The sequence below is a fragment of the Patagioenas fasciata genome, chromosome 4, assembly GCF_037038585.1.
Source record: "Patagioenas fasciata isolate bPatFas1 chromosome 4, bPatFas1.hap1, whole genome shotgun sequence".
Taxonomy (NCBI): domain Eukaryota; kingdom Metazoa; phylum Chordata; class Aves; order Columbiformes; family Columbidae; genus Patagioenas; species Patagioenas fasciata.
In genome coordinates, this window is record NC_092523.1 from 79,789,430 (window position 1) to 79,817,266 (window position 27,837).

The 27,837-nt window shown below is 39.7% G+C and overlaps 1 protein-coding gene across 9 annotated transcripts in view; it reads left to right on the forward strand.

Annotated features, from left to right (window-relative positions):
* Positions 1–27,837, forward strand: part of GRID2 (glutamate ionotropic receptor delta type subunit 2) — a 554,341-nt gene that overhangs the window by 422,145 nt on the left and 104,359 nt on the right. For all 9 annotated transcript variants that reach the window (XR_011738959.1, XR_011738960.1, XR_011738961.1 and 6 more), the window contains 2 exons: positions 13,849–13,950; positions 25,698–25,895. Coding sequence is in view for 4 of the 9 variants with exons in the window: in XM_065837720.2 (XP_065693792.1) it covers positions 13,849–13,950; positions 25,698–25,895 (300 nt within the window). In the remaining 5 variants the exon portion in view is untranslated. The remainder of the gene's footprint in view (positions 1–13,848; positions 13,951–25,697; positions 25,896–27,837) is intronic.

A 27,837-nucleotide genomic window follows, 5' to 3' on the forward strand; every position in this document is an offset into this window, starting at 1 on the left:
AGTTGCCTTCTCTTTTGTTCTTCCTCATTTAAGGAAGGGTGTGTTCTTGATTTTAAATCATATAATGATTTCAAATCGTTGTATGGACCTGTGACTGAGATCAAAGCGGGAGAGTTTGAGTTAGAATGAAATAGCCAGCCTGATCCTTGAGAAATCACAGATCACTGAGTCGAGCTTACTTTAGAAAAGACTAAGTTCACCCCATTCAAAGAGACATTTTTCCTAAGGTATTTTACATGAGAACCCTGTGCTCCTCTAAACCAATTGAAGAAAGAGCACTTTGCTTTAATCAGCCCTTCCTGATGCTTGAAGAGTTGTTTCATCAAAGAAGAAACAGCAGAAACCTAACCCATAAAATAGTGCTTTGGGTTTTTTCATGACTGATTAATAGCAAGTCAATATCTACCGCGTCAGAAACGGCTTCACGAAGTCCACAGGAAATTTTATGTATTTAATGCTAGTAATATATACTCTGAAAAGTGCCTTTTGTGGCGTGATTGAAAACATGCTCGAAAAAGCCTGCTAAAATCTAAAGCTCTAATTCTAGTGTTCTGAGCTAGGAATTAAGACTTGTGTCCCATTGTGTCAAGGAAAGGCATATTAGTAGGATTTCAACATTAGCGTAAAGCGGATTTTGGCAAGATGATCTAGCGCCAGAGCTGTGGATCAGTTTAACAATGACAATAGCGAACGGAGCCGTTTGCCTATCTCAGAAATGCTTCAGCATATGCAAACTTTTCACAGACCATTTGTTTCCTTGCTGAACTGAGCTTTCTGGCCCAAATAGCATTGAAAGTAGGTCATGACACCGTTAGGATTTCTTTTTTAATTTTGAGAATGCCGGGGTTTTTTTCCTGCTATCTTCATTTTGCGAAGAGTTGGGAAAGTTTTGCCCTAGTTTAAGGAAAAAGTTAAACATCGGGCAAAGACAAAGCGTGGAACGTTTCCAGCTAGGAAGTGTGAAACAAATAGGAAAATAGTGGGAGGTGAACTTGGTGGAAGTTGTGCTAAAACAGTACCTACTGTATTATCACTTTAAACAACCAAAAAGTCTTTATTTCCAGGGCTGAACACTACTCAGAAATTAGAACAGGACCAATTTATTTGAACAGCAGTTTTTTAAATTCAAATGGTATGTGTGTATGAGTTATGGCAGAGTTTATTTTACCGGAACGTATATCTGCTATGGGAAACTTTGGCGTAGGTAGTTCAAGTTGGCAATATCGAACAAACGAAAAAGGAGGCTTCATAGTGCGAGTCATTGGATGACCTTAATAATTACTGATTAATCCTTCTTCTGTTATACCTGTCTGGTAGTACATCAGTTCATGCTATAATTCTGTATTTGGCCACTGTTTAGTTCTGAGGTCCATTTGTATTCAAGAAAAATTGTTTTCCTTTTAAATATTTTTGTCAACCTTCTTCAAGAAACCAGACAACAGTCATTGGTACAATTTGCCGGTAACTGGGGCCAGTTGTCTACTGTAAAAAACAATCTAGATTAATTCATAAGCTGGGATTTGAAGAATCGGTCTTATAAGAAAAGGGGATTGTTTGGATGGAAGATATGGCTGGAAGTTGCTTGGACGAAGGGGAGACCTGTTCTTTGTGTCTTTGGGAATGTTTCGCAAAGGGGTTTGCTCCATAACCCCTCAATGAACTGAGGTTGGGTTGACCAATCTTTGCTTCACTGGATCCTCTTTCTTGTGCTTTTAGAAGGTGCGATGTTTGCCTTTTCCCAGTCACAATGACCTTCAAATATCAGAGTTTCGTAGGGACATCCACCAGCTCCCTCAGCCCCATTCAATGTATCCTGTGCGGTCTCATTTGGTTGTTTAAGCATCCCCTTATCAATTGCTATTTATCTAGGCCATTATTTTACCTTCCCTAACTGTGTTTGTGGCTTTTTGGTTTATTTTGTTCTGCAACTCCTTTTTGGTCTATCTCCATCGTAAATAATCTATTATAACCAAGGACAGTTAGACCTATAGGGAAAAGGCCGTATCTTTTATAAGACCAAATAATACAGTTGAGGAAAAACAAGAAAGCTTTTTTATCTCAGAGGGCTTTCATTAGTTTTGTGAGCCCAAAGCTTGTTCTTTCCTGACTGTCTCTCTTGGTCTAATAAAAGATATTACTTCTCTCTCCAAGCCCAGCCTGTTCATAGAATTACACCAGCAGAACTACGGTGACACTTGTCTTTGAGAAGGGACGCAGAAGCCTACACAATTCAAAGTAATGTGTATGTATTAGGATTATCTGTTCAATAGACGCAGTCTGAGCATGGCAATAATTAGCACAGAAATAGACTGGGCTGATTAGCGAATTTTTTTCAGAAGAGATATGACTCTAATAGCTATCTGGAGATGGGAATAGAAGATGCCAGTGCATTAAAGGTAGGAATAGACTTGGTGTAGTGGCTTAAACCTAGTTTTCTTCAGGGAAATAGCGTATGAGAAAGTAACTGCAAAGAAATAGTGAGGAAATTCTCTTAGCTACTGAAGTGAGATAATGATGAATCCCATTAGCTGAGGGAGAAGGACATTAGTGAATGTATTATAGCTTAATGCATTGTTAATAGTGCTGTATCTTTGCACAAAAAATCCAAGTAGACAGACTGGTTTGGGTTTGTTTGTGGGCTGGGGTTTGGACTTAGCACTGCTCGTTTGCCTAAGGACTTAGTTTTGATTGTCCAAGGGGTTTAAATTTGCTAAAACTCTGAATGATGGTTACTGAGAGTAGGAGTATCGTGTGCTGTGTAATTTTTACACGGAGATACTGTTGATGCTTGCTTTAGAAAGGATGTGCTCAGTATTTTCATGGGTTCTAAAGCTGGAGCTGATGTGTGCAGATGTTCATACCAGAAACCTGACAGTCCAATCACAAGGCAAAGGTATTCTGTCCAGCCAAATAAACCAGCAGGGCTTTCTGATCATTGAAGAAACTGCCTGCAATCTCCATAAAGGAGTTATTAGAGGATATTATTCCATTAATGAATTTGTGTATGAAAAACAGACTAATTATTCACTTAGTTTTAGTGCATCTTGCATACAAGCATTTTACTTTTCCTGTAACAGTACAAGTTCTCATTTTAATGAGTGTTTTAATGCAATGAAAAGTGAGCTGAGCATAAATCCCAGGTGTCGTGCTAAAAATGGAGAGACATTCAGGACCGATTCCAGGAAGAAATAGAGATGCATTTGCAGGTGTAGAGACGGGGTTGGATCCTCAGCTAGACTGATGAGCCTTATTTGCACTAAAATACTTTGGCTTGCACCACGCTTTGAAAGCCTTATATTCAGGTTCACATTTGCAAAACATGATTGCGTATTAGGAGCGCAATGAAGTGCAGGTTAAATGAATAATATATAGCTGTGTCAACACGGTTAATGAAAGCGTCTAGAGTAAAGTGTTTAAATCAGAACTGAATGCCGGTGGGGTAATAGCCTTCATCTCCACTTTAGGCGATGGATAGATGCCACACCAGTTAATAGGCTCTTTTTACTTGTTTGTTTTCTCTTCAGCCTGAAGTAATGGACTTACAGCATAATAATAATGATAAGAAGAAGAAGAAGTAGGGGAAGTTTCTGTAAAATCTGAAGCTATAGTAATAATGTCTTCTCTCTGAGTTTGGCTGAACCAGTAACATTCTCTGTCACAATTATAATGGAGAGAGAAATGGGACTTCAGATTTCTGTTCCTGAGCTCTGTCTAACATTGGGAGGGATATTATTATTATTATTATTATTATTATTATTATTATTATTATTATTATTATTATTATTATTATTATTATTTTAAGTCACCTTTCCAAGTGAAGAAATTTCTTCTCGTGGGAAAGAGCTTAATCCACTTAATTCCATCAGCATTGCGTAAAGGCTGCGATTCTGGCCTAGCTACAGGTAGATCGGATAGAAACAGAATTCTTGGGCATTTCTGACCCCTCAATAATCGATGAGACAGGAGAAACAGTCTGGGGTAGCAGTCAGGCAGGCGACACAAACAAGGTAGAGTGGAACCTTTAGGAAAAAGGAGGACAAGATACTTGATTTTGGCAATATCTCTACGGGTAATTATGATTACGGTAAAAAACTCTGTTAATGATGCTGTTGAAAATGGGAAGCAACAAGCGATCAGGGCAGGTGTAGTAACCGTAATGTGCTCAAAGGGCAAGTATAGCAGCTGCAGTGTGCTCAAGAAGGTAATTTAAGCCCAATTACTGATTTGTTAATAGAAACTCAAGGTAGACTTTTCTCCCTTCTATAAAAGTAGTAGATTTTTTTTCAAATGGAAAGGTGATTTTAAAATTGATATTATCCCTTAAAATTAAATGCTGGAAACACTGTAGCGATGTAGCTGCTTAAATAATCCCTGTCATATATGCCACAATATGTTCTTAGAAGGAGCTTTGCAATATTAAACTAACTTAAAAAAATCTCAATGGCTTGAAATTGTTGGTTTCTTTATAAAATTTCAGCCTTGTGTGTGCTAAACAGGATCTATTGTGGTAATATAGTGTACTAGCAAACATAATTCACCTCCTTTGCAAGGCAGATTTATACTGTGTTTCTGTAGTTTTAATTACTAAGATATATTGCTAATTTATTTTTGTGGCAAATCCTGGTGTTATTAAAGCAGTTATTTTAATTTGCAATAAGAATTTATTTTAACAATTGAGCTGTTCCAGAGAGGGCTTATTAGAAGTATCAGCTCATCTTTCAAACTAATGGTTTACTTTTTTCCACAAGGATCCTTTATTTAAGTTATTCTGCTACATATCATTTGCCATTTAAATATTTATGATGTGTAAATTGTTCTGACAAACTTATTTACCATAATAAGAGCAAATACTTGCACTGTATGGAGCGATGAGTTTGTAAAATCACTTATAGCGTCAGCCGTTCAGGTCCTTCAGAGCAATCTACTAAAACTATTTTGTCTTGGCAAAACTCAGCCTTTTCCTTCACAAAATTCTTTAACCTTCCGGTTTTGTCCAGTTGATGATAGAACAGAAGAGGGGGGTTTATTTTGTTTTGGTTGTTTTGGGTTTTTTTGATAGCAATTCTGGAATACTTGAAAAGTCTTGGTGTCTAATTGTCAGAGCAGGGTGGGTTTTTTAATGCATGGGAAAGACAATCATAACCTGCCTCTGTAATGCTGTTTTATTGTGGTGGTTTATTGTCTTTTCAATAGTAAATAGGCATATAGAAATAATAGGCATATAGAAATATTTCACTTTTTTACCAAATATTTTACTGGTCATTCTTTAACAGGCAGCCTTTTTCCCCACCCACACTTCAGCACATGCAATTTATGCCTCTGTTTCTCTAATAATGATGTAGCAGGTGCCCTGTTGTATAAGGGAAAAAAAGCTGAATGTACTGTGTGTGCTGAAGGTGAGTTTATAGTGCTGGTGGTCAGAGAGGAAATTGCTTTTCATCGTTATCAGTATAACATTTGGTTATCAGTGTAGCGCTTCTGTCAGGGCCCCTAGCGCAGAAATCATTTCAGTAACAGCTTATTGATGCTGGAAGGGCTGTGCTTTGGGACTCAGGCTGGATCACCTGGAAGCAAACACCTTAGGAAGTATTATCTGGACGCGATGGAAGGAGGGGACCTGTGGTATGAGACAGACCGTGATCTGGTTCCTCAAAGATTTCCCAGTGCTCCTGGGCCTCTGTGCTGGTCTTTAGGGCTCCAGGTGAACGCATCTGCTCTCATTGCAGTTGCGTGTAGTGGGAAAAGGTTCCCTTTTGTAACCCATGACCATCTCTTCAAATTCACTCTCAACCTTTCTGTTCTCCACTGCCCAAACTTCATGCTCCAAAACCACCCTTCAGAAGAAGCTGTTGCTTGGTCCTGGTACCCTACTCAATCACTGCTTTTTAGTTCTTCACAACCAGTTCCGATCCCTAAGAAAGCTGCTCTGTGCTGAACAAGTCGGGAAAAAAACACCCCACAACCTTATTTGTTTTGCTACCGAACCCTGAAAATATATGATCCAGTAAATCACTTGTAATATCTAGTCTATAGTGCACTGAAAACTGATGATGCTGTAGCCATACACCTTGTGAGCCTGGCTTATACTGGAATAATACTTCCTAACATATCAGTGACAAAACGCTGCTTTAATTTAATAGCCAGCATCAAGCTAGTGAGTTTGTGACATGTCCAACTTAGCAAGCCTCTTTCTTTCTGCCAGCACCAAGAATAAATTCCGGTTTTAGGAACGGAGTATTGATCTATGTCTAAGCAAAGATGGTTTCAATCTCTGCATCTCCCATCTAAGTGTCGTGGAAACGCGGGCAATCAGCGCCAAGCGGTTCCCCATCTGGCGCTGTGCCCGCTGCATTGTCACGTTAGCTTCTCTGCGGTGAGAAACCTGAAGGCAACACTTGAGTAACAACTGGTTTTGGTTCGCCCCTTTTTTAACAACAGTCTCCATTATTCACCTGTGCATATATGAGATGGTAACGAGCTAAATTGGCCTTTCATGTCAATTTTTCATGCGCTTCTTTTCGTTTTTGTTGCTGCTCTGTGAGCAGGTGTTTCGTAGTCCTGGTGCATGGGAAACGTGGTGCGCCAGCGTGTATGAATAGGAGATGCTCTCATTGCATGTTTCTTTCTTTATACTACATTCAAGAAGGCACTAGCAAATACTTCTGTGCTGAACAGCAGAGAGCACAAGCTCTTTGATGTGGTGTGAGCTCGAACAGCTTCCAGACAGGTACAAATATGCTCTAAAATACGTGTATCTTCTGTACTGAACAGTGGAGCGTGTTCTCCACAGCCTCCTTTGCCTCTCGTGTTGATGAGAAGTTGAATGTGTCTGAGGAGACAGGGAGAAAAATAGTATCTTATGGCATGTTCCACTCTTTGATTTTCTATCTGGGATTCGGAAGGAGTGTTTTCATGCCAGCACATCAGTGCCTTGAGTAAGGCAGGATGTGTCTTTCCGTGTCTTTTTCTTACTCTTTATTTTATGCTGAAGTTAATTATGTACCAATGTCAAACATGCTAAGCGTAAGCACATATTTAAAAACGAGAGTGACCTCTTTCGAAGGTTTTCAGTACGTGTATTTCCACGCGATGTGCATCTTAGAGACATCTTCCACTCTTTATCCAAGTCCTGTGAATGCACCTCTTGATTTCCATGTGTTGGGAAAACGGCAGCAGTAACGCTCAAGGAGCACTCAGTGGCCAAGTAAATAAAGACATCCCCTTTTGAGTAAGTAGGGTGCTTCATATGAAAGGATAACCCAATGTAGAGTTCGTTGACACGTTTCTGTGCGAGCAGTAGTGTGATAATTCCGCTTACGCTTTGAAAATAGAGTTAAAGAGGTGCTGCTAAGATTAGTCGAGATGTTCTGTAGCCTCATTGGGCCCCACATGGAGCTAAACACAGTGTTCCCTGTCAGCTGCCCTTAAAACAAACACACATTTCTGTAGTACAAGCACAGGCCTGTACTATTGCTCTATGGCTGCAGCTTCTGGGCTGGAGTTGGACAACCACCTCTCTTTTGCTTCCCGACTTGGGGAGTCATTAAGCTAATACACAATTTTCTAGGCAGGTTTATTTGCAGAACTCATTCCTAGACTGCTAATCCTGCAGTTATATTAAAGGGGAGGCTTTCATTGCAGAAAATAAGCCAAGGTTCCTCTCGATGTGGCACCAATTTACCTCGAAGGATTCGCTTAAGTGGTTTATTGGACTGGGTTTGTTGAGTATCCTGCTCTGCAAACCCAGGTGAAACAGCGCTGGGTTTCTTCAATGCTGTTACAATCTTGATTTATTTCTGGAAAGCTACCCCCGGATATTTTGAGTCCTGCAACAGCGCAAATGGTTTCTGTTGATATTCCCCTTTGTTAAACCCTTCCAGAAAAATCTAATCCCCAAAAAGCACCTTAGCAAGCTGAGTGGAGAGCTGGGAGAAGAATGTTTGTATACTTAGAGGGAACTGATGAGAAGCTCAGTTGTGCCACCCGAGTTTTGTTGTTACCTGTAGAGACGGAGCTTCACGTAACCCAGTGGAAAACAATAATCTTCATTGTTTGCCACTGATCAGGTTTGATCAAAAGAAATAGGGAAATCTTCCATATTGTGATCCAATACCAGCTGGAGTGGTAACTTGAATAATTTTCTCTTTGATTTGATAAAGATGCAGTGATGTCCCAGCATGAAACGGACCAGGGTCAATTACAAACCCTGATTTTTAATTGATTTTTTTTCAGACCTTAGACGATTTATCTAAAAGACTTCCTCTTAAACTCTTAAAATGCTTAATGAGAAAGGAAATGAGGATTGCAATTAAAAATCAAAGTGACTGTATTTAAACTGCACATAAACCTGAACTTAGTTGGTAGTATCAATTTCCCTGCAATAATTCAGACATGAGCGAGAGAGCTTTCGGTGTAAAATGATAGTTGTGAGTTTTACTCTGGAAATATGAAGAACTTCAATAGTCTAAAGGAAGGTTTGCATCCTGGAAAGAAAGTGTCTGATGTGTGTTTTACGGAAAGAGTATTATCATACGTTCGCTCTTTTGGTTGGAGGAAGAGTCTGTTTATGTTATTTCAAGTTAATTTATGCCACCTGCTAAACGATAACAAGGTGACCATCTGGCTCATTAATATCTTTGTCTGGGTCTTTTTCCTCAGAGTTGTGTGGGGGTTTCAGAGGACAAGAATGAAAAAAAGTATAGGAGGTGAAAGCAAGAGAAGTGGGGCCACACAGAAGTGTATTAATAAGTTCTGTATCCCTCATATCACAAGGGGAGAGGAGCTGAGAGAAAGGTTCTGAAGAGAGAGGGATGCCTGAAAGAAACAGAGATCCAAGGGGAAGGACAAAGGACCCAAAGTGATTTGAAGGATGCATCAAAGCCGGGCGAAGTGAAAAGTGAGGTCCCTTTACCAAGCCGAGCCCTGAAGAAAAAGTGCAAGACGAGAAAAGGGCACAGGAGAGAGCAGGGAAGATCAAGGGGGAGAAGAGCAGAGAGCAGGGATGCTGGGGGCGCACAGAGAGGTGGCAAGAGGAGAGGGCGAAATAAGCACAGGCTGGAGAACGGCTGGGAGTGCTCAGTTCAGAGAGAGGGCTTGAGGGGGAAGAAAGGGTGTTTTCCAAAGATAAGGTGCTTAAAAGTGGGAAGTGATAGATTAAAACCACCCAATTTCCAATGAAAGGAAAAGTAGTAATAGAGAAAGTAAGCAAGAGATGAAAGGGGGGGGGAAATGAGTGATCATTAAGCACTGGCTCGGGGAGATGGTTGATTGCCTTTGAGATGTGATGATTTACGATGCTTTCAAAATCTCGTACCGTTAGAGTTCCTCTGACAGCTTGGCCCAAGCGCTGAGCCTGAGCTTCATGAGAACAGCGACGCAGTCTGTGCTTTTTTCTCCATGTATTCAACATTTGTCAGTAGTCTAATCCATCCAATTATAACTTCTGGCACCAATCTGAGTGCATGAATCCTTAAGAAAATATTGAGCCAAAAGCTGGTAGGCAAACAAACAGCAGGTTACCAGCAGGTAGCTTTCCATTAACTTTCCTCATTGCAGTTCAATAAGAGAAGCAATTTTGGGCCGTCCCCAAAGGAAAACATTTTATTAACGGCGTGCAGCATTACTCTGCCATGTGCTTTGGCTTTGAGGAGAGAAATCCTTAGGTCACTTCCACTTGTGTCTATGGTCAGTTAATAAAACAAACAGACCACCTTGGCTGCTGCAATTATCATCATTAAGCCACTGGATATAAAACTAGACTTGGTATTCGCGTTCTCCTAACACAGCTTGAAAATAACAGGGGCGGGTCATTTCTTCTAGTCCAGAGACAAAGCAATAAAACACGCTGTACAAAATAATCAACTGAATGCACAAAACTATACAAGTTTCACCACAGAAAATGTGGGAGAAACAAGTGCTGCTATACATGGTCCAATTTCTTGAACGCAGTATTTTCTATTGGTGTTATTAATAACAACTTATTATTTGCTGAGTGTTACCCAAGCTCCCGTGAAGGGAAAAGTTAAGCACAGAAAGCTTTGCTGCTCACCAATAATATTAGGAAATCGTTGTGAAGAACAAAACATCCTTGTTTCTTTGATCAAGCCCAGGAGTACAAAGGTCCTCAGTAAAGCCCTGGCCATAAGACTTTGTTTGAATTTGGTTGACCAGCTCTTGGCTGGGGACCCGAACTGAAAGGGCTATTTAACAAGCTTGACAGGGTGTCTGACTAAATTTTTCATAACCGACAGTCTCAGAATGACAACTGAAATACATATTTTATGGCAATTCGTTTGCGAGACATAATCTTTCATCTATAGGATTTAGTCTCTGATTTCCTGGCCACTGTTGGACACGTTGAAGAAAAGCTGACAAGAAGCATCAGCAATACTTTGTGCTAAACTATTTCTGTTTCGTCCTGCTTGAATTTTGCCTAAACTGGTGTCCTAGCAAATTTTGCAAGTGCTGGATCCACACATCACAAAAACAAACATTTCCTGCTTTATTTTTTGCTGTGTGTGCCATTTCTCCTATAAATGCAAGAAAAGAAAGGAAATAGAAGTGACTAATCGTGGTGTCCTGATGGATTGCAGTAGCGGATGTAATGGTGTTTTATCTTCCAAATTTCCCTTGCAGCTTCTCTAGGGTATTTTCTGCTCTTGCCTGGTAGTGTTGCTGTGGTGCAGTCCATGCTTGGAAAGCGGTTTCATTGCAATGCTGGATGAACTGGGTCCTGTATATTTGCTATGTTAATTGAAGTAACGGAGTGCCCTGTGCTCTCCTGTAGTGACAATCACTTAAGTAACGCGTTCATATCAGTATTCTGGTTTTACTGATTTCCCGTGATTGTCCTCAACTGTGATCGCGCCAGGCCAATGGATTTTTCTCAATTAATTTTACTCTACCAAAACAGAAAGAAAGAAGCAAAAACTCTCAGTTATTCGACAGAGTCCGCTGATTTAATAGGAAATAGGGGAGAAAATCTGGCTGGAAGCCCTGTTGTGAAGGCGTTGTAGATTTTAGTGCTCCGAGTTTCTTGTAGATCAATGTCTGGAAATTGCAGATATAGATAAAATAGATTTTGCTTGTTTTAATATCAATATACAAATGACAGACCTTCCATAGCGCATAGTTCATATAGGCAAGTTTCTCATGTAGAAGCATCTGTGCAAAGAGAGGTACGTTTTTGGCTCTGCCGGTAAAACAGGAGAGCGAAACCCATTCCGATAATGATGATAGAGGGAATAACAAGGGAGATCATAAAGACACTGTAAATTGGATATCAAAAGAAGCAGAACATTGTCACATTTTTCGTCTTCATCATTTTATATCTGAATGTAGCAGAGTGAAAAGAAACTTTAACTGACTAAATTCCTGCGCTATGAAGATGACAAGTACTGTGCTCCATAAGGAATTCCCATCACCCATCTTCTTCCACACCAATCAAGCAGAATTAACATGAGATTCTGTAATGGCCTGATCTGTTCTCTCGTTTGAGCTGAGACTGAACAAAAGCCCAAGGAAGGACATGCAGAAGCAACAGATGTTGTGCAGAAGCGGTTTAGTGAGAGGTAGAGCAATAGTTAGATTTGCTCTTTGCTGCAATGACAAGCTCAAGTTGTCATCAATAAATGTTGATTTGTTTTCATCTAATAACAGTAAGCAGCTCCCCCTCAAAATCAATTTCAGCTGTATTGGCAAGGCACCGCGCGTTTGTCTTTGCCGCGACTTTGCCGCATGAAGGAACAATTGAATTGAAAATGAAATGAACAATAATTGAAAGTAAAATGTGCCTTTTTAAAAGAAAATTATTGCTATGCTAAATTTCCAGGAATCAGTTGTGGGTTGTTGGGGGTTTTTTTGCGGTTTTGTTTGTCGGTGTTTGCTTTGGGGTTTTTTTGGTTGGTTTTAATTTGGTTGATTGGGGTTTTTGGCTTGGTTTTGGTGTTTGTTGAGGTTTTTCCCCCCTTAAAAAGGTAGAATGCGTCAGGCTAACAAGTTAATTATATAAATATGTACATATTAATGGACATAATTAAAGACGGACTTTAACCTCAAAAGGATACAAAGGCTCTTCAGTAACTTCCTAGAGTCTTAAATCTGGCAAAAGCAGTACATTTTCTGTGGTAATTATACTTACAGCACATTTGGATATGCTAATTGGATCTGAGTTCTAATTAGTTTCTTTATGTGACTAAGAATGACAATCGCCAAATTAATTTAATGCACTTCTGTTCTGAACTTAGTGCCGTTTTCAATATTTCTAGTGCAGAAAATGCAGCCTATCAAATACTTTGCCCTACAGGATGGCAGTGGTTTATCACATATAGCGCACAGTGCGCGCATTTCAAATACCTTCACTGCATTATTATGGGTAACACGCTTCAGCAAGTAGGTTATTGACCTTAAAGTGGTGGAGGGCTTGGCCAGAGGGGCGATGAAGACCTGGAAATGGCAGAAGGAAATGAATACATAGTTTTAAGGCAATCTTTTGGGAAACAAATAATCATTTAGGCTGGAAAAGACCTTTAAGATCAAACCTAAGCTCTGTATCATTGCAGAAAGGTTTGGATTTATTTTTTTTTACTTTTTGAGACCTCCATTTCTGAAGGTGCCATCTTCAAAGAACTGAGGGGAATATACTGAATATAAATAATTTAGAAGTTGCTTTAAAATACCTTAGCGGGTGTGATGAAGAAAACAAATATTTCAAATGGTCCGCTTCCTAAATTGTTAAATGTGGGTAGTCGGGGTTTGTTCCTTGTTTTCGGTTTCTCTTTGAAAGACCTATGAGACACCTATGGAAAGGCTTTTCCCGTGAAGGACCCAAAAGAATGGTTTCTGTAAGTTTGTGTTCAGGCACGGTCAGCAAAGGTTCCTCCTCTTTCACAGACCCCTTCAGCTTGTTCGGGCACCTCCCCATTTCTGTGCGTTAAAATATGGATGTTTTACGGTTAGATTTGAGATTTAACACTGGTAATTGTACAAGTTGGATGAATGTGGTAATGAATTCCAGAAATGAAACCGGTAATGTTTGTGTACGGTGCTAAGGAATGACTGGAGGGCTGGTTTGTTTCTCTGTATGCAAGATGAGCATCTACCATCATGTGAGAATGTTGGCAAGTTATATTTTCAGAGAAGATAAACTACAGGTCAATATCTACTAAATTCCTGTTGAAAGGCAGTTAGTTCTAGAGAGATCCTTGAGAAAAAGCTGCTGCCCATCGGAGCCCAGGAAATACTATAACACAAACGCAAAGCATCTTGCAGCTGAATTCCTTTTGTGCATCGTGGGTTGCAGTCCTTTCTCAGTACTGCGATGTGCCTATCCAATGGTCTTTTCCTTAATCGTCATTACATGTGATTTTTAACCTGGCTAAAAATCACTGCTGTTTCATTATCAATGAGTAGTATAAACTTTAATTAAAACTAGTGCAATTTCTTTCATCAGAGTTCTGCTGGGAAAGATGGGCTGGAGCAGGCAGCGTGCTAGAATTATGGTAGCTATTATTTCTCCAATTAATGTATCACTGAAAGCAAGGTAGAAGTATTGTTACAGCTGTACTACTTTTTAAACGTTTTTCACTAATGCAGAAGCCCTCCCTGAGCTCTTCTAAAGCAATACATATCCTCCCAAACCCTGGATGCTGCCACCCATTGCACACTGGTGTTTTAAAACACAAAGTGATATCCGTAATTGCTTCATTTGCAATGAACCTGTGCGCGAGCCCTTCCCTGGCTTTCCACCCCATTGATTCCAGGTGTTCCGTCTATTTTGCGCGATCCTTAGAGGAGTGAGCGGCAGAGTTTGCTGGGCACTGAGGAGGCGATCTCTGTGTTCTCTTTCAGCTGGGCTGCTGGAATCCCGTCACTGGTCTGAATGGGTCGCTGACCGACAGAAAGCTGGAGAATAACATGCGAGGAGTGGTTCTGCGTGTGGTGACCGTGCTGGTAAGCAGATCCTCATCCTTTTGCACTGGGAGCAATGTCTTTTCTCCCTTACCTCTTTACTAAATACTCCGTTTTACCAAGAACTTTGTGGGCGTTCGAGTGTCCATTGTCAGGTTCTCAATACCAGAGCAATTTCCACAAATTTATCACTAGAGTTCATTTCAGCGAGCGAATCAAACGCATTCAAACCTGTTTCTTCCACAGGCACATGCAAAATTAGCTAACACAACCATATGAACTGATAAAGGGCAACTTCAAGTGCCCCGTTAGCTCAAGTTACTTAGCTGGAACTCCAAATGATTCATAAGATGTAGCTGCCTTCCAGTTACCTTGCCAAATTGAGTGCGACCTGACACAAATTGCCTCACTCGGATAATATTCAGGATCAGCTTAGGGTGAGTAATGTTAACTGAGTAAAACATCCACTGTCCCCTTCCAGCTCTTCTTCAACCAGGTTGTTCCCATCAGACCACCTCGCATGAAGCAGCTGTTGGTTTAAAGCTGAACGGAAAAGCTCTACAAGAATAGGAAGGTATTTTGGGGATCTAGGGGCAGCGTATTCCCTCTCCTAACCTTTGGCTGCTTGAGCAGAAGCTGTTAGAGTGGAGGAAAAGAAAGAAATAAAGAAACAAGTATGAGATGTATAGGCTTTTTTGGACTGATACCCAAACACAACGTTGACCCAGGGCTGCGGAACGGTCAAGGTTGTATTGAGTTGCTTCCTTCTTTCTGCCACCTACACTTGTTTTTCATTTCCCAGTTTGGGAAAAAAAGAAGGATGAATGCACAGAAAAAGACAAAGCAGTAGGGTGTTCTTTTTTACGCTTTAATTGCATGTTCATCAGAATAACATCATGGTGGCAGTGGCTGGTCTTTGAGTTGTGCCTGGTATTCATGTTAATGGATTCAGTATAATTTTTCGTTGACAGAAATGATCTGTGGATGTTGTTTAGCAAAATAAATTCAAATTAGAGTCTTGGACTTTTTTTTTCCCCTTTATTTCTTCTTTTCTCTCTCCCAACTCCATTCTTCTGATTTCATCCCCAGTTATTTCAGTAAGCTTGCCAGAGAGCGTTCTTCCTTCAAGTCATAATAGCATGAATATTTAGCAACGTGCAAACACACAAAACCAGTCATTAGTGATGCTGATAGGATTCTATATGAATAATAAAGCCAGAAGGCAGACATTTAAAGTTCAGCGCGCAGCACATGGCGGTTCAGTCTCCTCCTCGCGTGAGCACACAAAAGCCATTTGGTTTTGTTGACACTTTTAAAGCGCAACTGGTGGCAACTTCCATGCACAAAGAACAAATTCTGCTCCCTGATTTTGCCAGCTGACTCTTGGTTTGCGTAGAATGTGCGCTGAAGGCAATATATGGGGAAGGTGCGAATTATTCGTATTGGCTTCATAGCAGAAAACTTCCTTTATTCTCTGAAATTTTGGAGCTTTGGCCGGTTGGTGCAATTTAGACAAAACCAGCTGTGAACCGTCTGCAAGTCAAGATTTGTTTGGTTTTGCTCAGCAAAGATGAGAGGCAAGGATTTTGTAAAGTGTATGAATAAAAGGAGGAAGCAAATATTTAAACCCCTGAGCCAGAAACAATAGATTTCACTAACAGTTCTCTTGCCCTCACATGCCCGAAATCAGTGTGATAAAATACCGTTTCTCCCTCATCCCTGAGCTCTAATGGCTGATAGAGAGGCAGACAGACAGACAACCAATCAAGCTACTAACTGAAAGCCACAAGAGAATTTGGACGATGCAGATGCCAGAATTGCAAAATTGTCATTATTTCTAACCTCTTCTCATCTTTGGATATGGGCAGATGTTGCTGCCGGTCCTGTGCATGACAGAGCAATTTAGGATGCTCACCCCATAGTAGTTTCTCTTACTCCTCTTACTACGTATAAGTAAGGATTATTCATGAGGATGGACTGGCTTCTTTCTTTGATCCAAGACTTAAAATATAGCTGTCATTAGCATATCATTACTTCAAACTTATATGTGCCTATAGGATACATTTATAGGGCTTTTACTTGTTGCTGATTATAGCTTTGTTCTCATCTTTATTCACGTAGCTTATCACAATGATGCAACCATGTGATTTTTACTGGAATAAAATGAATAAATAGGTATACTATTTGAATTTGAACTGGGATGCCATAACACCGGAAATGAAGCAAAGCTATAAAAAAAGTATTAATGCTTGTTTTCTCTCAATTTAATATTAAACTTTAAGTCTCTCTATTTGTTGGTATTCAATTTAGATAAACTTGTTCTTAGAAAAACTTGATCAAGAAAGACACCGACTAGAATTTCATTAAACTCTATTCATTTTACAGTATTATTAAGGGCATTAATTTTGCAAAATAGAATAAAAATTTCAAGTTATAGTTTGAACAAATCGACGGAACTCTTAGTTAAACCAAGGCCATAGTAATATGTGGAAGTGCAGCGTCCATCTGGTTTTATTTCCTCTGGGTAGGACAAAACTGCAGATTCACATTTAAGCTGTGATGAAAATGTGCGGTTCTTGCCTTTGATGTGAGTGCAGGAGGGATTCACCCATCGCTTTGTTTTACTGCAGATCTTCATCATCCTTCCTTTTCCATCTTTCTCCGAGTTCTTAGGTGAATACCTTTCTGTGAAAAGTAAAGAATCTATTATTGACTATGAATGATTAGCTATTGTTATTAATTCTGGCAGTTTCTAACAGTATTGGCTTAATGCGGGGAAACAAGAAGGCTTACGCGAAATTAAATAATATTACCTTTGAATATGAGTGGGTTTATTTTCATCGACGTTTGAGAAGTTAACATTAATTTGTTCATTTCTTCTGTTAACATTTTGAATCTCTCTAGATCTCCTCTTCCAGTTTAATTTTGTTGTGCCTTCAGGTTGGGAAGGACTGCTTCTAAACATTGCAGTCGAATTTGAGAGGACAGCGAATTGCAACACCTGGGTTATACGGCATTAGACTTATTATGAAATGAAACATTCTGCAGCATGAAAATGATAAATGGTTGTGAGCGATTTCCCCAAAGCAGTCCTTCAAAAAGCAAGTGCTGAACAATTCCCACTATCCGCATCCATCTACTAATTCCTTTCCCTGGATAAATGTAATAATGATGGGCTGTGTATCTGCAGATCCAAAATAAAATCTCTCTGTGAATATGACAGGATACAGTATGTCCCCAAACTGGACACCTCTGGTTTCATTTGGCAGTGAATTGCGACTCCTCTGAAGTTAATGGGAATTGTCTCCCTCGTATAATAAATAGGAATAGGAAACAATTCTTGGTGGTTTATTCTGAGGGGAACTTTGTGCTTGACGAGTTACATTGAAGTTCAAGTCACCTGCTGGTGAATTTCTGAAATGTATTCTGAGTTTCTGAAATGTAGCTCAATCAGAGGTCAGCGTGATAACTCCAAAAAAGTACAGAATGCCTTGAATGAAGTTGTTAAAGAATAAATTTAGCTAGTTATCCATTTTGGCTATTTCAGTTTATCCTTCTCTTTTTCAGCTGCTCAGTTTTATTGAAAAGGAGCTGGAATACAGCAGGTATTCTCATAATATCATCTTAGTAGTAGTGGCAATTAATGAATTATTCACAGGAAAGTGAAGCCGTCAGAAATGGAATGCGATTTGGCCTGTTTGACAATGAGTGGACCAGCAGGTACTCCCCAGATCATGTTTCTACAAAAGCCCCTGTTGTTTGGAAAAGGAAGGAGTTTGAAATTCCCCGTTTTCAGGAATTAATACCTCGACCGACAAGCACTGAGCCTTTTCTGAAACCGCATAACTTCCTAATGCTGCGAAATAGATTTGTGACTTGACATGAGAATTCGACACAGCTCCCAAACAGAGGGCATGTATTTTCATAGCATTTACAGCAGGGAAAATAGTATCATTATGTGGACTGGTTCAGTTCTCAGTGGTTGACATGAAATTCAGGAGCATTTGTTGCCCACATTAGGAAAGAAACAAACCCACAAGCAACGGTATCTTCAAGGACACGAGCCCGCAGGAGGTCTCATTCTTCAGCCCCTTTTTCTGCTGAACTTAACAGGCAGAGAAAAGATGAAAAGTGAGATATGAAGCTAAGTCCTGGTTTTAAAAGCTGGGACTGTCTTTGGGATTTGACTTCTAACACCGCTTTAAACAAACCAACAAAAGTCCTTTCCAAGAAGCTGGAGCAGCTTTCAGAGTGAGAGGAAAAAGGGAAGGCGTAAGAGAGATGAAATAAGACGGTATTTAAGTGTACGCAGAGGAATAAACAGTCAGAAGTCATAAAGGATGAAAAATCAGCAGGGCAAAAAAGCAGCGAATGACTGTAAAATAAAGATCAACTGCAGCGAGGATTATGTGTGGGTACCTCAGGAAGTACAGAATAAACATTTTATGATATTGTACAATCAGAATAATCTCGTAGATAATGCTGCTTCCATTTCCTCCCATTTTTTCACTCTTCTCATGCAATTCTGATCCCTTTCCCAACTTTAACAACGGAATGGGGTGCACTTCTGTGAATCCTTCTTCATTCTGCCGGGCTGCACTTTCTATAAGATGCACCAGTGCCTACAATCTTCACCAAAAAAATAAATTAAGGTGTGTATTATACTAAATTATATGTTGTTGTGTGTCTCAACATTATTGGCATATTGGACTCTAGTGCACCGTAGTGAATTTCCTGCAGGCAGCAGAAATGCCTTAGAAGGTGGAAAGGTTAAGAAACACTTGACTATCTTCATCTCTTGGAGTATTTGTGTTCTGGGCAAACATTTTTGACTCTTTTGCCTGTTAGGGATAAATCCTTTGATGGTTGCTCATGCAGCCTAGTTTGAATGGCAGAAAAGCTGTGAGTGATGTAGGTTGGTCTGGAGTCTGTCTTAAAATCTCTATGTATAAGTCAGTAATGTATTTAGTATCTACCACATGTGCCATAGTTAAAATACTTTCAAAATACTTGAAGTTTTAGAATATTGCATTGCTGGTTGCAAAGAACGCGTAGTTTCCTTGGCAGCAACAAACCCCTGTGTCTTGATTTCTCTTTCTTTTTGCTGCCCTTTGAAAGAAAGTTGGAAAGAATGGATCTTTTTATAGACAAACGCATCAAGAAAAATGCTCAGCGAGATGGTGGTAAATTATAGGAACAGTGGCAAGGGTGTTCATTTGATTGGTAAATGAATGAAATCATGAGGAGCAATGATGCATGGCAGGTTTAGGCTGTTTACTCCTCATCATAGTTATCCCGGTTATTGACATGAAAGCTGCTGTTTGGTATGGGAGATCCAGGATGCCCGTGGAAAAGTCATTTGGTATTGGAATATCTTTTCATGGGGCAGATTTTCCAATTTGGTAACTTTAATTGAGAGTTGAGGGCATGATTCTGGGCAAGCATTGATTGAAACTGCAATTTTGACTTTTAAAAAAATATTCACTTCTACACGTTTTAATAATAGCTTGCTCATTCCTAATGTAAAGAGAATTGTTTCTAATGGCTTGGCATGCATGCTGATAGTATAAATTTCTTCTTATTCTCCTAAAAACAGGGCTCCTAGGACAGTTTCTAGTGGTAAGAATATTTAGGTATTGAGTTATAAGGTGGCTGTGGGCTCTGCTTTGCCAGAGGGGCGTCAAGGAACAGTAGGTTCATTTTTGCCTTGGTTGGTCTAGATAGTTTTATCCTGAATCAGAGAAAGGAAAGAAGGTTTTCCAGCTTCCTTCCAGCTTACGTTTTCATGAAAACCTATCTATTTCTAGTCAAATAAAAGAAAATAGGTTGGTATTATTGGAACAAAAAACCATAGTAACATGTACAAAGAATTAGAAACTAAGACGTGGTCTTTGCAGGAGCAGTTTGTGTTGACCTAACTCTCCTCATGAAATACTGGTTAGAAACAATTTAATTTTAAAAAATAGACACTTTTATTGTGGTTCTAAGCAAAAAGTCACGTAGAGACTTCAATTTCTGAAAATAAGGAAAGACTTCTAGAGTTCAGTTGAGCCAAGTACTGTTAAAAAGCAAGGAGACGGCGCTGGGAGATGCTAGATCCACAGTCAGACAGACTTTTCCTTGAGTTCCGTGCGTTTTAGCTGATGCTTTTTAGCAGATAGAAACTTTCACCCTTAAAGTTGGTAATAATTGCATTATGTGGCAGTTATACTTATTATGAGCATTCAGGAGAGGCCTTGATATGCGTCTTTCTCCTGCTTCACCTTTTTTCATGACTTATCCTGCATAACACGTAGCACCTCCTATTTTTCTAGCTTGTAGGCCCGTTCAGCATTTCAGAAGCCATTGGCGCATAAAAGTTGCTCCTTAAGCTCTGGTGCCTTCTGACGCTGGCTCATCCTCACTTACAGTGCATACCTATAGTGCCATACACTGAATTAAGCCCAAACTGAATACACCGTGCTAGTCAGCTGAGATGTTAATCCCTTCCATTTGATTTTTTCCTCAAGTGGTGCTGTACTGTGATGAGATTTCCTCAAAATACTGATGATTAAAATCATCCTTATAACAACAGGAGCTGATATCCCTTGATAGAGGCAGAGCCTGGCTTTCCATTCCTCTTCTCGCCACCACACCTGAACAAGGGCCAAATTGAAATTGCCGCTGACTGGGCACAGGTTACATTTAATAGCTGCTTTATGTACCTTACAGTTATTTACACTGCACATGTCTACTGGGATCATCTGTTTCACAAGCTTTAATCTCAGAGCCTGCTGGGACACGCGGCCCCTTTCGTTTTCAATTAATATTTCCAATCTATTTTTTCTCAAGTAATGGGTACTGTATACAAGATGGGGTGAATGTCGAGGAATTCAAATGTTTGGGGACCTGGCGGGGGCCACAGTTTGACAGCAAGGTGGGTGCAGTGCAAAACCTGGTAGGACTAACCCAATTTATCTCTATGTCAAGGGCCACATCTCGAAGGTCCTTCTCTCCTATCTCGTCACTGATCCTTACCCATCTGCTCCGTGGGCTTATTTGCATTCCAGAGGGATTCACATAGTTCAGGGAGCACATAGGAGATTTGGCTTTTAAAGAGAAAGAGGTTCTTAGTCTGATTGTAATTATCCTTGCGTGCTATGCGGGATAAAAAAGGAGGCGAACCACGTTACAGTGCGATGTCATGAAGTGTTCTGTGAATTTGTTATGAATGGGAGCTCTCGGATGGCTGCTGGAAGAAGGACAATGCAGCTCCCTGCAGGTTAATGTACCCACACTACGCTTTTGATAATTCCAGTATCTGAGCTGCCTACATTAAAGCTGGCATTGTGCTGTTTAGACATACTCTGAGACGCTCCAATCGATTCCAATCTCAATCCATCTTCCTATCATATAACTGTAATGGTTCAGAAAGAACTATTAGGTGCATTAAGTTATTGTGAATTAAAATCAATACACGGGGCTTGGCAGTATCCTAATACACCGTTGCAGTAGATCGCTTTGAAATAAGCCTCAGTCCCACTGCAGAGCAATGGGAGGTATTGGGGATACGGACGAACCTTTTTTGTTTGTTTCTTTTAAATGGCGCTAAACTAAATAGCACAATAAATCTGGAAGCCGCTGTTTCATTCAGGAGGAAAAACATTGTTTAAAGTACTGTAGCTGAAAGCACAGGCTCATGCCTCGTCGAAGACGTCATTAAAACTGTCATTTAAAAAAGGGAGGGATGAAGCACCTGTGTAAGGACGGTGGTAAATAAAGGTCATATGTAAAAGCCCCTTCCTTTAATGTTGTGTTCATCTTCTGAGCCATGAGCTTAGCTTCTTGCTTCTTTTCTGTTAGTACAACCGACTTGGTTTTCAGTCTGGTTGAAAACACGGGGTTTTCGATGCCAATACTGTTACACGGCCTCTTGGCACAACGGGCTATTGAGTAATACTTTAATTAACCAAGATTTTGTAGGCTTTAAACCTTCATCTTTGTTTTAGTGTTATTAAGGGGTGGGGATTGGGTTTTGTTTTGCAGCAACTTTTATAACCATCGCTAGTGGGAGAATTTCTGTAATGAGAGAATGAAATGTTTCAATTAAATTTTGGTCATTGATTCTAACATGAAGTAAAGTGCGTTGCTGCCCAATTAAAAATAACAAGATGCTGTACTGCTCCTAGCCAAATAAAATCCCCCAAAACAGCGGTCAATAAGGTACTTGAGGAAATTGAGTTTTTGGGGCTGCATATTTCATGGAAATCTTTTGGGGAAAGAAAGGCAAAGTGGCCAACATTTAAAATTGGGGGGTTATTTATTTTATGAGTCGGGAAAAATATAATTATGCCTAGCAACAAGACAACAGCTCTTTGTGCGTGGAAATCTTTTTCTTATGGTTTATGACAGTGTTTCTTGTTGGTTACAGTGGCTGCGTGTGGTGTTGGAAGGGAGCTGAGAGATCGGGTAATGAGTGAATTTCAGTGTGGGGAGCAGTTTCTTGGCATTTGCGGGTGTTGGGAGTTTCCAGGTGTCACAGTGAATGTTCCTTCATGTGGCTGTCAGGGCTCTGCTTGAGGTGTATGAATGATTTAATGTGCTTGTCCACTGTTCCTGGAGTCGGTGCTGGGCACAGATTGTCAGGCTTGCTCACAACCGAGCTTCATTTCGTCTGTTTTTTCCTCTCTCTTTCTGCTTTCATTAGAGAAGACTGGAATATTTAACAGAGTCCCGTTTAATGAACCCAGAGTGTCAATATTAAAGTATTATATCCCAGTGTGTTCAGGCGTTTCTGCTGAGTAGACACAGAGGTCATATTTGTGTGCATTATGAATTCTAACCACCCTTACAATTACCTAATTTCAAAACTCTCTCCCAAACATTGTAGAAGAACATAAGGCAACCTATCTGCAGCTTTAGAGTCAATCCCCAATGCGTGTTGTAAATCTGAGCAGTGATTGTTTCTTCTGATCTCACAAGCCAATAACTTTGTGTTCACTTAATGATTTTTGTCTATTCTTCTGGCCGGGAAGTTTTTCAGACCATTCTAAGGGGCAGAGATGATTCAGCTGAGCGGGAGAATAATCCCAAGCATTTCGTTTTGCTTTTGTTTTTCCATTTATAAAGTACATCCTAGCATTTTTATCTTTAGAGAGAGCATAGGACTCTCATAAATAAGTGCAGCAGTGCAGTGTATCATGGCTCCGTATAGTTTCTATCCTGCAATAACTCTCAACTTGAAGCCACAGAACCACCCTTGTAATTACAAAATCTGTCTTGTCGCCCATCCAATGATCTCCTGAAGATGCGGTGTGCACATAAAATCATGTACAGCTGGCCTGAGACCACCACTTTGTTACAGACAGACCATGAATGCCATTTTTTCTTCCCGTCACACATTTAGTCGAGAGCTGCGTTGAAGATTCCAATGGTGCTTTTCCTGTTCTTTCAAGAGAGTTTTCTCTAATTTGTCCAGAAAGAGAGAATCTATTCAAATATACCAGAGCCTCCACACCAAGATTTTCACTGAAGAACCAGAAGATGATGATCAAAGCTTGGAGTTTATTCACTACTCTATTGGCTGCTGAAGATCATACCAAATAGAGACTCTGGGTTTAGGGATGTACTTGTTGCCTGCATATAAGTTGTCCCCGAGTGCTTCACAAACCATCATTCTCTTGCTTTCCCTCCCTCCTCTAAGGCCTGAATTTATTGCTTGACTTTATCCCCTACCTCTGTAGCACAGTTATAAACCAATGTTGCTCTTTGGTTGTCTTTTTAATTCACGTAACCAAGTTAAACACAGAGTTACTGCTCTTTTCTGCTAGTTGGTTTGAGTATTGCTCTTTCCATTTTCAGACAAGGAGGTTTTCTTTGCCCAAAAGCTTGTCTCTTCTTTTTTGGTTTGGTTTGGTTTGGTTTGGTTTTGTTTAACTTTATTAGGTGGTCTAGTAAAGGAAGTGAAACAGGATGGTCAAATGGAAATTTCATCCTCCAGGTGAATTTGGCCACCTCCAAACTCACTAGTTAGCTTGAGTTTTTGACACCTTCCTTTTGCAAGCTTCTTTTTCCTTCTCATTATTTTTCTGTTGAGTAGGTGAGAAATATATTGACCGGTTTTGTGTCTTTTCTTTCTGCAAGATCTGCTTTTTCAAGGATGGAGACAATCATTTTAACAATAGGGTCGTAGGGATGTATATCCCTTTCCATAGGAACTCCCATAACACCTCCCCAGTGTGTAAAAAGCCATCGTTTCAGCTCGCAGCATTTATGGGGGAAAAAATCCAGATAAATATTTTTGTCCTCTTTCAACGCCTTTTGAGAAATGTAAACAACTACGAAAAGAAAACCCCATAGGAATAGATTGGGTTTGTTTCCTTTGGAATGTGATTAAATATTTTGCTGCTCCAGGCTGCAGCAGAAATTGGGAAGTATTAGTTGCTTTGCATAAAGCTTATTGGATTATTTCTATTTCATTAAATATACAGCGCATTGGACATTGGGGTTATTTTGTAAATCTCTCGACAGCAAGCAATATTACAGAGCTTAGTAAAGGATTGAAATCAGTCATGAAAAGCGGCATTTTTGAAAGTGTTTTAAATCAGTACAATTAGCAATTGCTTTTTAAGTAAATGAATAAGAATTCCGTTTATGAGCAGCTATTTTTTAATGACTTGGAAGTGTTAAGAATAAATTCTTTCTAACATGGAAATTATCAACTTCTAAAACACACAAATCTTGAGAATTTTGTGCATAATACGCTTAGATTGATAAATTATATATTTGTGTGTGTGTGGAAACATTTTTTCCAGCAGTTTTGAGTCTGCATGGAAAGAATCTTTCTCCCAAGTGATCAGCAAAGCCAAATTCCCTCTTTTTTGACCAACTTAGTTTGTGTTTCTTCGATGTTTTCGGGACCCAGGTGCTGGGGAACTACTTGAAAAATTCACTTGCGGTCCTCCGATTTTGTTCTATTTGGATCTTGGAAAACTGGAAGCAATAAATTCTATGGTTTCTGTTTTCTTCTGTATGTTTGTGGGTCATGCAGGCTTGACCTTCCACACCTATGAGTAGATTCCCGATGAACTCATACTAAATTACAGCCCCATGTGAATAATTAAAAGGAAGGAGTGTTGCATATTTTTTAAAAATAGCTAAGTGTTACAATGCCTTCATGCTTTTTGGGGGAATTTGATACTTTTGCTCTAAATCAGACAGATGTTCTTAGAGAAAATAAAGAACAAGCACAAGTGAGATCCACGTATGGCAAATATATGTTTTGTGTTCAGGAATATGATCTCTTTTTGTGTTCAGTTTTAAAAAGACAGGCAGGAGAATGGCTAGAAATTAAATACTCAATATGAAGAATTGGGGACAGGAGAGGAGAAATTAATTTAGCCAAAAATCATCTGGTTTTGAGAATGTTATTAGAAATATTAATTTTTTAAAATGAAGAAAACAATTACAGATCTTGGCAAAGAGAAAAGCAAAGCATACAGTTTGGAAGTCTTACTAACCCATTCCAACTTTCAGTATCTCTTTGCATCTTTTATTACAGTCATCTTTTTGACAAATATTCACTGCTTGTTCTTTATAGACAAACTTAAGCTCCATAATTGATTCTCCCTAAACTAATTAAATGGATCCTCTTCGTATAGAGCCGCCTTATGTTCAGATTCAGTTGACAGTAGAAGGACAAGAGAAATGCATGTACGGCCTATTTTGCCATGGTTTTCATTCCTTACACAGCACCCAGTTGTGACATGTGAATGTTTTACTGACTGTTGACTACTTTGTTTTCTCTTTAGGAAGAACCCTTTGTCATGGTGTCTGAAAACGTTCTGGGAAAGCCGAAGAAGTATCAGGGCTTCTCAATAGACGTGTTGGAAGCCTTGGCCACTTACCTTGGCTTTAAATATGAAATCTATGTTGCACCAGATCACAAGTATGGGAGCCCTCAGGATGATGGGTCGTGGAATGGACTGATAGGAGAACTGGTATTTAAGGTAAGTTTATTAATGAGGTCATACGATAAAGCCAAATAATACACGGTATATATACCGGCTGACGTTCGGAACAAAGTGCTTTCACTAACTCATTGAAAAAGGATACTGGCTGATAATGTAATAATAATATATATGCATATATAATGATGTTCATCACCTGCGTCACCAGTATTTGATAGTATCCCCAGGTGCCTTGGGCAGGAAAGAAAAAGCTGGAAATAGTGCTTGCTGGCAACTGTTTAAGCACCAGGGCAATCCCTTTTTTCCAAGCAAAGCATAGCAGTGTGAAATCTGAACGCAGTCGAATAAGGGGATGCACAGCGTCCTAATTAATTTGGTAAGACCCGACACAAATGAGTTGAAGAGGCTGTTTGAAAAAGAAAAATTGGTGTTGCAGTGATTAGTGAAGAATTACGTAAATATCATATAGCACTTAGAACAATGTTGGTGAGATGAATACATGAAGTATAGAATCAAGAGAAAATGCTTTATTGGTATATAATAACACATTATGTAGATGTATGAATCAAGAGTAGTATGTTCTCTGTTCTGTAATTAATAAACCATTTAGTCTACTTAATTTTACATTAAATACAAGAATGAAAATATGATCTCCATGCAAAGGAAAAAAATAGCAGTGGGCTTAACTTATTCTGTCTTCCTGAAACCTGTTGGAACGGAAAACAACCAAATGAGCCATACCTGTAGCACAGTTCATACAAAGGTACCTTCCAACCCAAACTATTCTATGATGCTATTTACACCGTAGTAATAAACTTATTTTGCTATCTCCCTATGCCCTTATGAAGCTGGAATGCTGTGACCATACATGGTAAGCTGGAAAAAGCTTTCTATACTTAGAAAAGTATATTTTCCTCCATCTTCTAAATTTTAACAACTAAAAGCCCCTCATCTAACTATGAGACACAGTAGTGTGGTTTATTTTTATATCGTGTATGGCATTCTTGTCCCTCTAGCAGGCAGGGACTTGTATAACTCTGATAACACACTTAAGGTGGTGACCACCTGGATAGATGTCACGGGTGGAACAAATTTAGATGTCACGGGTGGAACAAATTTACCAGTGTGCTACAAATTTGCTATAAACGAGTCTTCATGGATATGAAATATTTCTGTACAGTTAGAAACTATGAAGAGTTAATGGAACTGCATTTGTAATTCGAAAAACTTATTTTCCCGATACTCCATGGAAACGTAGAGTTTTTTGTCTTCCTTACCCCTTATATAATTAATAGTAAAGGTTCACTGGGCCCTTTTCTTCCATTCTCTGTCCCTCTTGAGGCAAAAGAACCTCTGGGCGAGCAGCCAGTGTGTATCCACCCCTTAACAAGTGCAAGCTGCTCTTGCAAGGCTGCTTTCTTATTTGCTGTGAACGGAGTTCTGCTCCCAGAACTCAAATATCTATCTGCTTGGCAACTTGGTAAGAGGAAGCGAAGGAGCAGAGAATAGTTCTAAATTAAAGGTCTAACCTGTTCAAAATAGAGCATTTCCTTGTTTTCCCAACCGAGTCTTAATGTGATGGCCTGGCCAATGTGTGGAGGAAATCCAGAAACATGGAGAGTGCTCTTTGTTGGTGCTTGAGCCAGAAATGAGTTTGGAACAATGTATTTCTGCAAAAAGTTAAAGTCCCCCCTCAAGGGAAATGAAACAGCCGCCTTCTCTTTTTGAGTACATCTGGTTGAGAAGGAGGTCTGTGGTCTCTACAGAAGATAAGCTATGAGATCACGCCAAGTTTGCTCCATTCCAGCTTTGAAGACAAGGTCCCTGTTGGCTGCTAAAATAGGAGCTGGAACCAGCAGATCAAAGCAACTGGTCTTTACTTAGAATTTGGAAACCGGCTCAAGCCTCCCCTGCTTTGATTGTCAAGACCTATATCAAGTTCACCCTTGCTCCATGCCCTTTATTCTGTCAAAATAAGCTG